This window comes from Aquila chrysaetos, chromosome 8 (assembly GCF_900496995.4).
Source record: "Aquila chrysaetos chrysaetos chromosome 8, bAquChr1.4, whole genome shotgun sequence".
In the NCBI taxonomy this organism is placed as follows: Eukaryota; Metazoa; Chordata; class Aves; order Accipitriformes; family Accipitridae; genus Aquila; species Aquila chrysaetos.
In genome coordinates, this window is record NC_044011.1 from 41,234,857 (window position 1) to 41,250,310 (window position 15,454).

General features: G+C 39.4%; 1 protein-coding gene across 2 annotated transcripts; it reads right to left on the reverse strand.

Annotated features, from left to right (window-relative positions):
* Nucleotides 1-1,915: 1,915 nt before the first annotated feature.
* Nucleotides 1,916-13,696, reverse strand: LOC115345062 (NF-kappa-B inhibitor zeta-like). 2 transcript variants are annotated; one of them, XM_030023287.2, is made up of 12 exons: nt 13,213-13,696; nt 10,598-10,719; nt 9,996-10,044; nt 9,676-9,719; nt 8,880-9,538; nt 6,905-7,010; nt 6,474-6,620; nt 6,207-6,267; nt 5,801-5,967; nt 5,609-5,719; nt 4,422-4,533; nt 1,916-4,100 (listed from the first exon to the last, which is right to left on the reverse strand). In XM_030023287.2, exons 1-12 carry the CDS (start codon nt 13,451-13,453, stop codon nt 4,090-4,092), a joined length of 1,830 nt encoding a protein of 609 aa, XP_029879147.1. In that variant the 5' UTR covers nt 13,454-13,696; the 3' UTR covers nt 1,916-4,089. The 2 variants fall into 2 exon arrangements, with proteins under 2 accessions (XP_029879147.1, XP_029879145.1); XM_030023285.2 differs by having other exon boundaries at nt 1,916-4,533.
* Nucleotides 13,697-15,454: the final 1,758 nt, after the last annotated feature.

Genomic DNA, 15,454 nt, shown 5'->3' on the forward strand with positions numbered 1-15,454 from the left:
TATTTTTATTTTATTGGTTGAATTGCTACTAATTCAGTGGCAAAGCTTTTATGCTGCTCTTAAAAATAATTATGCATGCCAATGCTCATATATCTTCAAAGGAGCAGGGAACCTAAGTAACCATGTAAGCCAGTGAATGGCACTCATTTTGTAATATGGGGCGAGAAATGAGGTAAAGAAGGAAAGCACCTTCTCTAAGTATGGCCTGTGCCGCAGTTCAAAGGCATGACTATAGCCTGTGGGAGCACATGTGATCTGGTTTAAAAAGAATTAGCTGTAGGAGTCATACCACAAATACTAGCCTGGTCACCATAACTGGTACTTGGGTGTCAGAGGCACAGCACTTGGTCCCAGGCATGCCACAGTCTAGCTGTGCACCTTGAACCTTATGCTGCTGTGGCTGCTGCTTTTGAAAAGAGCCCAGGGGTAGCGAGTTTTGAGCAAGACTGATAACGTCAATGCAGCTTAGAATAGGTCTGACCTCTGCTCTGTGCTAGATGGATTTTGTGCTGGGGATGCTTCTGCCATGCCCTGCTGCAAGTGCAGAATGGTAACTCCTCTCCCTCTGCTACAGGCATGGTAGTAACCTGTGTGCACAGGACATGTCTTGAGGTCAAGAGGTTGCTCCTTGGACTTCAGTGATCTGAAATCTTCTCAAAAACAGGACTGAACGTGGAAGCCAGTTTCTATAATTAACGTGAAAGGATTTCATGGGAACACAGGAGTACTTCCAGAACAGTAGGCTGGTGTTCATGTGTATGTATTCAAAACTTCAGTTTAAAGACTGTTGTGGGCAAAGCTATTGAGTTAATTTTGAGTATTGTAAAACCTTCTGCTAACATCCTGTTACCGCTGCTAACTGAACAGTTTTGAGCTGGGACTGTCTGAAAAGATCTGTGGGCAGACTTGTAGAGTGTGTGTGGGGCTGAAGGAAGTAAAGCTAATGATTCAGTAAATGCTATCCTTTTCTTTGAGACAGTCCTGAATTAGTAACATGCCTAGGTTAAAGAGCTGCCTTTCCAGGGGAGGTTTTCCTTTCATGATGAGAAGCGAAACAAAAGCCTTTAATGTGAACCATCAAGATCACTAGGCCTATCTAGTACTGTACATACAGTTAATTTCAATGCCACCCTGCCCAAATTGTTATCTTATACTGGGCTAGAAAACCCCTCCCCAGAACTCACTGGAATTTTTTTTTTAATTTTTTTTTTTGCAGCCCAGCTGTTGAGAGCAATTGTCTGTAAAGAGCTGTTGTATCACTTGCAGTAGCAATCACACTAGGAGCAGGGAATATGCAGTGCTTGCAAAGCCTCTATCTAAATGCTAACACGTCTCTTTTCTTGCAAAAAGAAAAAAATTGTTAGAAAAATATCTTGCTGTAGAAAGGCAAGTTACTTTTATGGAGGGTAATTCCTATTAGAAGCTGTCTTATCTTTTGGTATGGAATAGTTTGTTGCAGTTTGCCACAGTGAATGGCTGAAAAGCTACAGCTTTTTCAGTGAACTCTTATATTACATAATCTCTTTAGGTCCATGGATTATTTTTTCTAGTCTGAGATTAGTTAGTTGTAGGGAAAAATTTTAGTGCTGAAAAAATGTTGAGAATTAGTTTTATAGTTCATTGAAAGAATAGTTGTCTAGCTCCTAGTTAGAGGTAGTGGGTTGATGAATGTGCCTTGAAAAGGAGGAGGTGTTTGGGTTTAAAAAATTTTTTTAAATAAATCACCTTCCCACACACCTTTTTGTGGTAATGCTGGTGCTTCTGCACAGGCACCACTATACTCTTAAAAAACAAAACAACAACAAAAACTCCTTACATACAGCTTTTAAAGTCTGCTTAATTTGTTCATTTCATGATAGTCACTTCTGTTGTGAGGGTAGTATGGCTATACCAGTACATAAAAATCAATGTTACATACTGCATGAAATAACATATTTATTGACAGGAAAGAACAATGAAACAATGTAAAGCGCACCTGCTAATGTCAATGCAATTAATATATAGCTGTTGTAGAATATACTTTACAAGGTAGTTCAGCTTTGAGTATATTGAATAAAAGATACATATTAATAGCTTAAGGTTCCTGTCCTTTCATCTGAATGGTTTCCATGTGACTAAAAACTTGATTAATATTGTATTCTTATATGATAGTTTTCTACGCTTTTTTTTTTTTTTTAAGAGATCCTGTAAGCAATTAATTTTTCTTCACTGAGAATGCTTATTGATGCACTTCTCTATTTGTTCACCATACTGCTTCATTCTTGGTTCTGTATGTGATGCGGAATTTCTTGGTCAGTATTCACTGAAAATAAGGAGTCTTTAATTTCAGTGGGTGTTGGATCTGATCCTTAAATCACATGAATGGAAGCTGAGTAACCTAGAAGATCCTCATTAATTCTCTTCAAATGAATAAAAAATTCTGTGAGAACAGATGTGAGTTAAAATGCAAATATGAAGGAGGAATGAGTGGTGATGGGGGGGACAGAGAAAAATCATCAGAGAGGAAAATATTTGTATTTCCAAGTAAAACCTGGGACAAAAAGGGAAAAATAAAAGACTTCACATGCTTAAAGCGTGAGGGACGCCTATGGAAGGAGATGGATGAATATTCCATAGTGTTATACAACTCATCGCGTGAATAACATTTTTTTTTTTTAATTTTATAAAATAATTAAACATTTTGAATTATCATGTCTCATTCAGCGAAAATACAGAAGAGTATTATTTAGCTGTTCAGGGCATAAAGACAAATAGGATATGACCCAAATCGCAGTTGGAATTAACTTAAACACTGACATTTTTCAATAAAACTTAATTCATGTTGTGCAACAGAGCTCTTGGAGCTTAACACTTAAGGATATCCAATAAGAGGAAAGTAACCATTTTTACAAGAAGAAAATGCAAAGAGTTAATTAAAAAAATATTCCCCAAACATGCTGAGTACTTAACACTGGATCCTGCAATTGTTACACGTGAAAAATCTCCCATTTACTTCAATACGTGTGTTGATTGCTGGATCAGTCATTTTGTAGGTTATGTAAATGTAGATTGCTCCATATGTAGCAAACAAGGAAGTTTCATAGAAACCAGCTAATTCACAATCAGAAGTTAAAATAAAATGATACTAAGTCTGGGAAGAGAATTTTTTTTTTTTTTTGGACAATAATTATCTAACTTATAGGAATTCTACTGAATACTTGGATATCTGGCAGCACAGAACATAATAAGCTCCTTGTTAGCCTTCTAACTTGCAAAATTGCTTAGTATAAAAAAAATGATCCTTGTAAAGTGTTGTTATATTCTTAAATTTTATAAAGGTCTGTTCCTCTGTTAGATCACCCAGAGTGAAAGGAACTGATTCAAAACACTTTCTGTCCCAGACTTCACCTACAACCCATTACTGGTGGCAAATTCTGATTGCATAAATAAAGAGCTCGATTTTTGTTGAAAAAACATGCTCAGTAACAGTGTGGGGGTATGTTTTATTTTGGAGGGATTTTTTTTTTTCCCAATAGGACTGCCTTGAAGTGTGATAACTCCAGCCTTGGACAAACTCGGAGCCAGACTGCAGAAAGTATTAAATATAGCCCATCAGATTCTGAGTTCCCATAGCTCATGTTTAAAATTACATATGGTCTGAAATTTTCAACACATCCGAACATTAAGTTCGGACTGTAGAGACTAATCTTACACTGGTACCCTCAAGACTAGGCTCTGAGAGGCTAAAGTTGACGGATTTTTTTTTCTTAAGCTAGGCACCTGCATTAAAAAATTGTCAGAACTTCAAAATGTAGAACACCTACAACTCAAATGGACTTCAGAAGAGAAGTCCAAGTGCTCAGCTTTGTGAGAAAATTAAGACCTATTCATTTACCAGAGCATATAACACTGAACGCCTAATACTGTTGAAACCTAGCTTGAGGGTTTTCCACATTTATTAGTTTACTCTTTAATTCTGGGTACTGAGGAGGTATTTTCAACAGTCAGTTCAAGCTATAATACATTTGAAGACTTTTACTGTCTGTTCTCTGTCTATTCTTCAGCAACAGTTGCAGCACGCAGACCGTGAGATGCAGGTAATGACCCTTATCAGCATTTCCCTGGAAGGCAATAAACCAAAAAATATTCAGTTCAATCTATGTGCTAAGTGTTCCTTCTAGTGCCACATATTTATTGCCTTATTTTCTACTTGGTTTTGGATGAGTAAGGAGTTCTGCAAGCAGAAGAGATTCTGTGCAAAACTCTGGAGTTAATCTGAAATCTATTATAAGTCATTGGGCATTTTTCCATTAGTTCCACATGAACTGATGATTAATTGTTATATAGCAATGCAGGGAAGGTACTGGAGCTAGCTACTATATTACAGCTGTTGAGTTACAAAGACCCTGACTAGGTAAAATTAATTTCCTACCACGAAATACCTTTAAGAGTGATGTCAAAGAGGTCCGAAGATGACATGGAAAAAAGTTCAGAAAATCTATCTGGTGATGAGGGACTGGGCATTCTTCTCGGAACATCCAACAAACTGTAACACTATACAGGTGAAGAAACCAGAACAGTAAATTTCCAGCATTAACAGTGATGCAGGCTTTGTGTCAAGAACTTGTTCTGGTTTTGAGATGCAAAGTCTAGATTCTTCCTCTTACCATAAGATTGGAGAAGGTGGCATGCTTAACAGTTCAGTCAGTAATAAGCTGCATTGAAATTATTTTTTTCCTGTGTTTTATTTCCTACAGAGCATAACTGTTAAGAAGACAGGTTCCTAAATGGCTTGAAAAGTGGCTTTAAGTTTGTATTTCTAATTGAAGTCTTATTATATTATTGGTTTCTGTACATGTACACTGGTGGAAACTCTTACCTGACAGAGTCAAAAAAGACCATAGAAAAGGTAAAAGGGCCGTAACATTTAAGCACTGAATATTTGCTCAATCTTGGACAAGAATACTGGAATCTGTGGTGGATATTGCATTATTTCAATAGAGCAGAATTTCACACTAGAAACTTAGTACTCTGTTATGCACTCAAGCTTCTGCTTTTCAGTGTTGGTGTCTTGTTTCCTGCACCAAAAATTTAGCAAGAGATGCCGGTAACCACTGGAAAATCTGGTTATCTTTTGGCCCAGTAAGGTAGTTTTTGGTGTTGAATGTGTGTGCTAAGGGACATCAAGAAGCTGCTGAAGGTAACTGAATATAGTGGCAATACTTGGGCCTGCAGCATTCCTTTATCAGCAGAGGAAGCCCTGGTGTTGCTTCCGAGATACCTCCATCTGTCTTGGTGTGCTGTAAAATGTTGGAAATGAAGGCATTGTTGCTAGGAGGAGTTTGGAATGGGGACAGTTGTGAGCAGTATGCTGGCAGCACCTGCGTGCAACTGGACTGCTCCAAACTATAGTAAATATAGCAGTCCTAGAGCTGGGATGGGACCAAGTGTGGTAAGAGCTCAGACAGTGCTTTTTTCCCTGAAAAGGGGATTTTCCATCCTATGCAAGATAGGGCAAGGCTGTGAGCATCATCTACTGTGTTTACAAGATGGTACAGCTCACGTTACTGCATTTAGTTTCTTGGATATGAATGCTAGACCCTGTGTAAAAGTAGCTATAGATAGTTACCTCTTGAAGAATGTTCTGTCCTTTAGGTTTGTGAGTCTGAAGCAAACACATGAGTTCTGTGTTCTCCTCAATTTTTAAAGAGGCAGTGGTAATCTGACATGAATTTAGTACCTGTAAATGACAGTGAAACCTGTGATTGCAAAGAATAACAAAACCTAAGGCCACAGTAAACAGCCTGCTGCTGGTCCTCACCTGCAACTCAGGCTTTCCTCCCATTTGTAATAAGCAGTTAATTCCCTCAAGAATTTGATCTCTGCGTAGTCTGAGAAACCTTCCCATGTCAGTATCGATGTCAGTTTTTTGAGATTCTGTAACTAAAACAGTGTGGGCAAGAGCAGCACAGTGTAGCGGTGTTAAACCTGGACAGAGCAAACCACAGAGAAGTCAAACAAATCCAGTGCTTGAACACCTCGCTGGAGTCAACCATCCCACACTTTGCTAATCCTAAGGAGGTGTCCTGTTAAGACTGATTGGCTCTCCTTCTAGACCTTTTAGTTTTAAACATGAAATGGAACATTCTTTGGCCTAGATTAAATCTGTAGTCTGAAACTTTTGGAGTCTACACTAAACAGCTATGCGGTTAAGTTTTTCCTCTTACCGTAGTGGTCAGTCAGATTCACTTCCACATGCATGCCATTGTTTTTGCAGTTTTTCAAAACCTGAAATGGAGAAGATTGAGATAAGTGCTGATTTTTGGCAGTGCCAAAATACCCCCTCCTCCCCTAACTCCATCTTCAACCACATCAGACCAAAGCTAATTTTCAGGTGCGGAAAACCCTTGTATATTTTAAACAAAAGAACATGCATTTGTTGTCTTTGCTCTACCCTTGCACATGTCTTTGTACAACATAAATGGCCAACTTACCTCTAAAACTCTCAAATATCCATTCTCTGCACACAGGTGGAGTGGAGTTTTCCCCAAACTGTCTTGTTCATTGACATTAGCTCCTAGGGATATCAGGTCACTCACCATCAGATGTTGGTTCTTTTCTGCAGCAAGATGTAATGCAGTCTAAGAAGAGAAGAATGGGAGAAACTCATTGTGAAAGGCAAAAATAGTTTTAAAACAACAGTGCTTGTTAGAGAATGAAGTGGGGAGTTGGGACTCTGGGTTCTGTTCCCAGTTGCGCTAATACTTGCTCTATGCAAATCACTTTCTCCCTGTTCCTGTTTTCCTCTCTTTGCAAGGACAGTAGCCACACCTTGTCTGAAAGCATGCTTGGTGCTTGACTGGGGTTTGAAAGATGTTTGCATGTGATAGGAAATGACCCTATTCTTGGCAATTTAGCATCCTACCCGTTTCTCTGCATCCTTCTCGTTGATCTTATTTAGGGACGCAAATCTCTGTGCAAGTGCGTAAGTCAGAGCTCTTCTTCCCTGAGCAACAGCCTTGTGCAGCAGCCTGAAATACAACACAGTTTTAAACAATTAGAAGACAAAGCAGTGGTTAAAATACTCAAAAGTAACAGTGAGAATGTATTTTAAAGCATGAAATCATAAGGTTCACAAATGCTGAAATCTTGGGATATTTAAGTGTTTAATTTATTTAGTCTCTATATCAATAATAGAGTTGCTGATTTTGTCTGCCAGGATTTCTTGGTCCTCCCTTCTCGCTGTTATGCCATTCCTCTCCTCTCCACAAGCTATTCCATGATTCTTTTTTGCTAACAATCTATTTCCTCCTCCTTTTTTAAAGAGTCCTTCAGTACAGGAAAAAGACTGTATGATACCTAAAAATCGAGAGAAGGGAAACCCTCCTCTTGCACTTAAAAGAAAAGAAGTATTTCCAAATTGTAATTCAGTCCTGTGGAGGAAGAGAGCTCAATTTCTTCTGTCTATTCAGTCTCACTGAAGTACTCAAAATAGTACAAGTGTTTCTCCTGAATTTCATCCTGAAAAAGACTTTTTTTTTTTCCTTGTAAATTTGGTCATGTCTTCCTTTTCTCCTGGAGGCAAAATTAATGCAGGCATTGATTTTATTTATTTATTTACCCCTTGTCTTGTAGCATGATATCCTTAAAGGTGTCTGAACAACTCTGACACTTATTGCTGTTTCTGTTCTTTCTTTCTTTTCTTTTCTTTTTTTTTTTTTTTTTTTTTTTTTGACACAGTAACTGATATTGTTCACCATTCAGTAAGACTCAGAGTTACCTCATTTGATGTGTAGTCCTGCCTTTGTATGTTCTTTTGAGCATGTAATCTGATGATTAAATACTTTATAGAGGTAAGCGGCCTGCTGGAAATTTTAGCTTGTGAATTTTACATAAACACGGTAGTAGAAATGTCTTAATTTCTTAATTGTAATTAATTTTGTTCATGTGTGAGAATTTTTTCTGTATTGTTTAAAAATATGCAGGAAATATGGTAGTGGGTGGCTTATTGTAACTCTCTTACAGTTATATTATTGCTGAAAAGTAAAGCCTGTAATTTTATTATTGCACTGAAAATCAATATTCTGAATGGAACATGGTACCTCGTGGAAGAGGCTAGTGCTGTGTTTAGCTTTCCTTGCATGGGTCATAAATACTTTAAATTGGGAACAGGATTGTCTATATGAACAGGAATTAATCTCTTTCCCACGAAGACTAGGACAGTTTATCATTTATGTCACACTTTCTGTCAATCTGACTTCATACCAGCTTCCCCAAACTTGCTGAACTGTATAGAACCTAATAAGAGATTTTAATATTTTTTTTTTTAATAAACAACTATTTTCTCTATAAGCATGCCATTCTAGGGAAAATGGGATCAGTAAAACCTTTGTTTTCGTTTCATTTCTAACAAAACAGCCACTCCCAGTTCTTTGGAAGTCTGTGCTCTAGACTAGCAGCATATGTATCTTTTGGTGTAATCCTCCCACCCATTTTTATTACAAACTAATAATACAAGTAATTATCCTGAGAGTGTCTGCAGCATGGAAAAGATCTTTTGCATATCTTTTTTTTTTTTCCATAGCAATTACTTGTTTTGCTTGATTTTAATTTTCTTATGAATACCTACATATACAACTCAGTCTTTAATATAGTTAACGCTCTGAATTTGTCCTGATGTCAGCTGTATTTTGGCAATACTACTGCAAATATGGAATCTTTCTGGTTTTACTATCTGCCTAAAACAGTGTGTACTGAGGCAAGTTTGAGCTTCCCATTGAGCAAGGAAGCCTTTGCTACAGGTGTGCCCAAAACTAGCAGTTGAAGTTAGAGCAAAGCCTCAGGACAACTGATGCCCCAGGAAATAGAAGTCAATATATTTCAATAGAAAAATTGGAGACCTGTTGCCGTTTTCGTCAGGTGCAAGCAGCTTATCCACTGGGATATTTCTCAGTAAACTTTCTTCCTTGTGTAGTTGGAACTGGAAGAAAGAGATGGCAGAGAGATCCTGCTGTGTGAAAGAAATTGGGGTCAACTTCAAATGTCCCTCAATGTCTGGAGAGCCTGTATTAGCTTCCAGAAGCACCTCTGAACAGCCTCCTGATGGGTTGAAGTGTGTAGATGTGTTCTGTGGAGAATGCCTTGGGAAATCTTTCTGGGTACTTGTACATTCATCCTGTAACCACCAGCTACTCTCTTTCTCACTTGTCCTTGAGAATATTCCTGGTGAGTTGGACTCTTGCATGTTTTTCTGATCATTGTGAAAAGGCGGCTCTACCTCTCCCCGCAATACTGAGTTGAAATCTTTAAAATAGCGGTATGAACGCAACTTGGCTAAGCTGTGGCATCTTTCCTGCAGGCCACCAGCTGCCTGCTTGCTTCCTCCAGTTTCCCACCGAGAGGCTTGCAGATCTGTGGAGAAGCCCTGCCAAAAGCCATCTGGCACAGAATGCAGAGACTCCTTCTTCAACTGGCTTTTGTTCAAATCTTCCTGCAGTACCTCCACCAGGATATCAAGGTCCTCTAAGCCTTTTAGCGTTTGCCCAATGTTCTGCTTGCTCTGAAACAGCAACAAAAACGGGGAGGGTGGAAGATGGGGGAGGGAAATCAGACATGAAGTGTCCTGTTCTCACTCAGTGATATAACATGAAATATGCCTGAGGAGGCTGGCAGCACAGTTGAAGGTTTTATGCATACCTGTCTAAGCTGTTTCTCTGTATAAGGGTGAACTCTTCTCTTTTCTGTTGGAAAGAAAGAAAGAAAGAAAGAAGCTATTTGATTCGGGGAGCGGGGAGACACATACAGAAGATATTCTCATCAGAAATACTGCCCCAGATAACAGATAGGTAACACATACATGGTGGCGATCCACAGCTGGCTTTCTGTAATTTAAGGGGAGCTAGGAACCATCATGGGTCACTGGCCATAGGAGAGAAGTGGTCCAGCTCTTTGGGTACCTAACAGAGATGATCCTACTAGAAAAGGAGGCTCTCTTACCAAGAGATGATTTTCCTAACCTGTTTTTCCTGAGGATCCTTTGGTTACCATCTTCATTAATGAGGCTTCCTGAGGAGACAAAACCACCCAACTCAATTTAAGATGCTTGCACATAAAAGAAACAGTGGCAAATACTGTAACACGAACAAAGTAAATTGTGTCCTGTGTTACGTACTTTGCACAGCAGAGGCTGCAGGTGAATAAATTTCCATGAGTGGGTAATTCATGGCAGCCTCATAGAGATCTTTACAACAGACCAGGTATCTGGGAGTCTACTAGCTTCTCAGGCTGTTTTTGCAGGTTGATCAGAAATCTGGGTTGCTCTAGCAAATGTTATTGGTTCTTGGGCCGTCTTTGGCTTGATTGCATGACGTATAGTATCCAGGGCACAAATGGGTTCTTGCTGTCACTGTCTTAGAAATGTTCCTAGCACAGGCCCTCAGCCTGTTTCAAATTTGGTATATTCTCCACCTTTATCAAAAGCATTAATCTGGTGGATGGAAGAGGCAGCAGCTGTAGGTGTAACCTCTCCAGAACACTGGCAGAGTGGGAGTGTGATGTGTGTGCACCACGATGCTACACCTCTGGGAACAACCTTTCTAAATTCAAGAAGAGTCCTCACCTTGCTGTGAGCTGGGTCCAGGCCTTTGGAAAGCCGAATTTTTCTCAGTAATTCCCGTACCGGCATCTTTACTCTCACACCCATGTAGCGCTTCTGAGGGGTATCAGAGCTAAGTCCAGAGTCTGGAAAAGTCATAACATGATGCTTACAGTGACATAATTGTCTGAGCTATCATAGCATAGTGGGAGGATGAGGTTACCCTGAGAGATGGCCTGTGATTCCCACAATTGATGAATATCAGAAATCTCCACATCACCCTACATGTTCCTTAGCTCTGCCTACTTCCTGCTTAACTACTTCAATGCATTACTTCTCCGGCTTCAACAGACTGTGGGGCCTCACAAAGGGAATTCTTTTCTTAAGAAACAAACCAAAAACAAATCCCAAAGCTGGCTGTAGGATCTTCAGTCTGAGGGCATAAGCAGAGAGCTGAGTTAACCTGCAAATTCCCACATGAAGGCCGTTGTCAAACTTTTGTGTGCAGGGATCATTTCAGTTTTGAGTGAAGGAAGAAGAGAGCGTAAATGTGCCACTGAAGCTGGAAAGAGGACAATAGGGACAGCGTAGCAATGCAGAAGGAAATTCGGATGGATGGTTGGGAAAAAGAAGGAAAAGAAGTCTGATGTTTCTAGTTTAGAGATTTCAGTCATGCAGAAATAAATGTACTATCTTGAGACTTGGCCCTGGGCAGTTTTTCTTGGTGCCCTTCAGCTCAGGGGTGCCATACTGACTTATAGCACATGATTGCTTTTGGGGAGTATGTCAACACTGTTTAGATTACTGCCCCTCTTAGTCATGTTCTAATTTTCACCTGTTGCAGTAAATCTGTCTTTGCAGTTTCCTGGCCTGTGGTTTGTTACATTGATACCAGTGGAACAATAAGGAACAGAATTGTTTCAGAAATGAGATAGTGATGCTAGGTCCAAAGTCTTTCTCCAGTGGTTCTTGGTGTGTTTGGAAGTCAGTGTGGTGTGATTCAAAGGGAAGCAATGAATGAAATAGTTATTTGAGAATATATATGGTTGTCCAAACAAGCTTGTCTTCGTCAAAACAAGCTGCTCTGTAATTGCTTCTGTTAGGTCTTCTTGCATCTTGTACTTGAATCCCCAAACTTGAAAGACTTGCCCAGATTAGGAGCTTAAATGCATTGCTTTTGAAATACCCTTTATGTAACACTGTGTCCCACCCCCCGCCCCCTTGAGAATGATCTTTGTACAGAATGCATTCAGTAACAGCTATTGTCATTATAAAGCAATAGCTTTATTGCATTATTTCAGTGCCTTCCCAATTGGTTAGCATGTAAAATGTACCATATAGAAGGCCACTGTTCCAAAGAAGCCCAAGTGTTGGGAGTCAGAGTGTGGGCTACTGAGAATAAGGAGTCATCCAGCAGCAATACTTGCTGAAGCAGAGAGGAGCTTCTCTTCCTAGTGCAGCTCATGGCATGAGGAATGAGAACAGCACTTGTGATTAAAACACACTTATGATTAAGCAACACAGCAGCCTAAAATGAAAAAGGTGTATGCAGCTTGGGCAAGCAGTTCCTGTTACAGGAGCAGTCAGCGTTAAGTAAAATGAGGTGCCTGTACCAATATTCCTTCTTGACCAAACTCTGGGTGTGTGCTCTGTAGCAGCTGCTGGAATCTGGCTGGCTAAGTCCTATGGAGGAGCTCAACGGATGGGAATGGTGCACATCCCCAAACTTGGGATGTCTCAGAGCAGGCAATATTGACATGGAAACCAGCCACAAGATGTGGTTTCTAGTTTCGTGATATCGTTGCTCTTCCCTGCTCCAGGCAATGAGAGACTGACACCCCTTCAGTAGGAGGGTGTTGAGTCCCAAGTAGCAAATGGTGCATTTTGAATAGACATTGAATTGTTGTTTTGTGCTAAGATTTCCAGCATTTCTGAATGTTTAACCTATCGCTGAATAATTAAAACATAGGGACCTTAAAAAATGTAGTTTATTTCTCAGACTGCTCTAGAAATGGGAATAATTCCTTTTTTAGCCTGGTGTTTTGACAATGAATTATTTACTCTTTGTAGAGTATTTTAAAGGCCTCTCTGAAAAGCTTTACAAAAAAACCCACACCCTAAATTGCTAATATATTATTATATTTCAAGATATTTTACAAAAATGCTATATGATGGATCAGATTACATGCCCGGATGTGTCCTTGAAATTGAAGAACTTGGCAAAGGCAATGAGGCAACGATTCACCAAACACACTTTCATATGACTTGGTAATGTTAATAACTCAGAAGGTCATATCTATTACCTTGCTGTTAGATTCAGAACCAAACTTGCAATTCAGAATGTAAATGAGCAGCAAAATGCTAGAGAGAGACAGAAATGATGGAGTATTGAGCATCCTTTACAAAACAGTAATTTCTGACTTCAGCAGCAGACCACAACAAAATAAAAACAAGACGTGAGTAGGAGAGTGTGCTGTACGTCTTCAATATTATTGCCACAGAAGCTTAATATGTGCTACTGTTAGCGCAGCTCTCTGTTAGCACAAAAGGAGTGGCAAGTCAGTGTACTTTATCGCTTTGCAAAAGAAGCATAATAGTGTTGCATAAAATAGAAAATGTGAATAAATATTTGATCTTACCAGTGGGAGCAGACATCTCTTGAAGTTTACATGGAGGAGGAGGGTACATCTTGGGACTTGCAGCATTAAATTCAGTTAATCCAGAGTCTGGCAACGATGGGCTCTGTTGAAAATAATTTTTGGGACTGGCAGTTTCTCCAGGCAGTGGAGATCCCTGGCCTGGACTATAGCCACAGATTTCATTTTCGCTGATGTTTTGATTGACCAGTAGTTCAGGACTCATGCAGACTGTTTGCAACATTACCACTGTGTGTATAGAAAAAGAAGAGGGGAAGAAAAAAGCTTATTTGGTTGTGTTTAAAAAAAAAAAAAAATTCCAATCCAGTTTCACATTGAGAACACGATAATTGTATTTAATTCTCCAACGTAATTAGCCACTATGAGCTGGGTCCAGCTTCCCTCTTCTCTTTTTAGCAGCAAGTTATAGCAGTTGCAGAATAAAGCCAGCCTTGGAATCCCAGCAGTCACTGGAAACAGCTTTTGAGAGTTTCTTGGCTGCAATTCTCCCTTGTTCTTTATACTCAGGTATGGCTCAAAGGACGTCAGCCTGGGAAGGCTCCACCCTCTTTCCTAACAATCTGCAGCAGCTGAAGAAGAAATTACTTTTCGCAGGAAGAGATTGAGTACAAGTTGAAAAATATTTTTCCTTAGGTATGAAACAGAGAAATTAAACTCTGGTTGATTTACTGCAAATGGCATGAGTAGGGAAAAGCAATCTCTGACTTAATTAGACTAGTTGACAGGATTCTGCAAACAAGTAACTGATCCTGAAGTAAATGTTTTGTGAGACCTTTTCTTAAAAAAAAAAAAAAAAAAAAAAAAGGCAGTTCTTCATTCTTCCAAGGCTGTGTAAAAGGACCTATTGCTCACAGCCTTCATGAAGCAAAAATAAATGATCTTCCCTTAAACATGAAATTTCAGCTAAGGAAAGACATCTCCTACAATCTGTGTAGCTTTGAATCTGTGAAGAGAGAGAAGTGCTATGTGCTCCATTAAGGATAATATTGTTTCTATTTGTGTGTGGGTTTGGAGTTGGTTGGTTGATTAGCAAGGAAGGATTCTTAAATATTGTGACAGGTGCAACTATTAAAACTCAATAGGATTAAGAATCTCTTTGGATGGGTACTCTTCTTATAGGAAGTCTATTTCCTTCCCACGGGGAGACTTCAGTACCAGATTTAAACTCCATTCTCATGTCCCTGGGAAATATATTTCATTGTACAATCCTACTTGTGGGCTATGCTATTTCAACTCAACAAGAAGACATTTCTCTCAAGTACCTAGTTTGGAAAAAAATTACAATGCTTATCAAATGCAGCAGCTTCCTTAGCTGTGTCTTGGAAAGCATTCCAGCTTTACTCCTAAGCAGAATCATCTTATGTATCAGTCTGAGCAGAATGCAGTCAGACTTTATGGAGCAAGTTAAAAGAACAATGTTACATATGTGTTTTAGTTTGAACTGGGTAATGACTCCTCTCTACAGACCTGCACAATCTTCTGTCTCCCACTTGCTCTGTACTGAGCACAGTAACTTCAGTCCCAGGGATGTTGTAAGAATTATTTAGGTATTGATCAAAGCCAGGAGATTTGATGCTTGTAGAACAAGCGTAGAATCAGGAACCAATCTGCATTGCAGTAGCACTGGGAAGCCTGGCTCCCTGCCCCACAGGTCTTACTATCTAGTAACGTTAATATATTTGGATCTGAAAAACATGAATGCATAGGGTATAGGCATAGATAATGCATCCACGTCTTTGCATGGCTGCCCATGATTACATCTAACAAGGCTAAGACAGCTCTCTTTTATTCCTGTTAAATCCACAGGGCTCTGTAGGTCACGTTCAGGGATTAAGGACATGTAGTGACCAAATAGTCCAGTTTCTTCCTTAGTGGATTGTAACCAGTTTGCTTAAGGGAAGTGATTTGTTAAAGGATATTTCAGAAGTTAAAGCTTATTTATCCTTCTGCCATTGAGACAGCCACAAAGCTTTTTTAACTGCAGATACATTCCGCTCTGCTTTGGTAAATATTTTCCTTCTGTTTCACCTACTTTGCCTTGTTGATTGTATGAGTCTAGGACAAGTTGGAGCCAGGGTCCTGTTCCTTAGTGACACGAAACAATACGTTATTCTCTAAATGGTACCGTTCAAATCAGTAGGATGAGGCATCATTTAAGGAGCTACTGAACACTTGTATAGGTGGGAGAATTTGGCCTACTGCAAACAGGAAATTGCTGTGGTGA

What these genes read in the sequence shown, in the direction of transcription:
- LOC115345062 (XM_030023285.2), bottom strand. Translation starts at nt 13,453, where the DNA reads ATGTTGCAAACAGTCTGCATGAGTCCTGAACTACTGGTCAATCAAAAC. An exon ending in TGGACCCAGCTCACAGCAAG is followed by an intron (nt 10,045 to 10,597) that starts GTGAGGACTCTT and finishes TTGTCTCCTCAG; the next exon opens with GAAGCCTCATTAATGAAGAT. An exon ending in AGAAGGATGCAGAGAAACGG is followed by an intron (nt 6,621 to 6,904) that starts GTAGGATGCTAA and finishes TTCTCTTCTTAG; the next exon opens with ACTGCATTACATCTTGCTGC.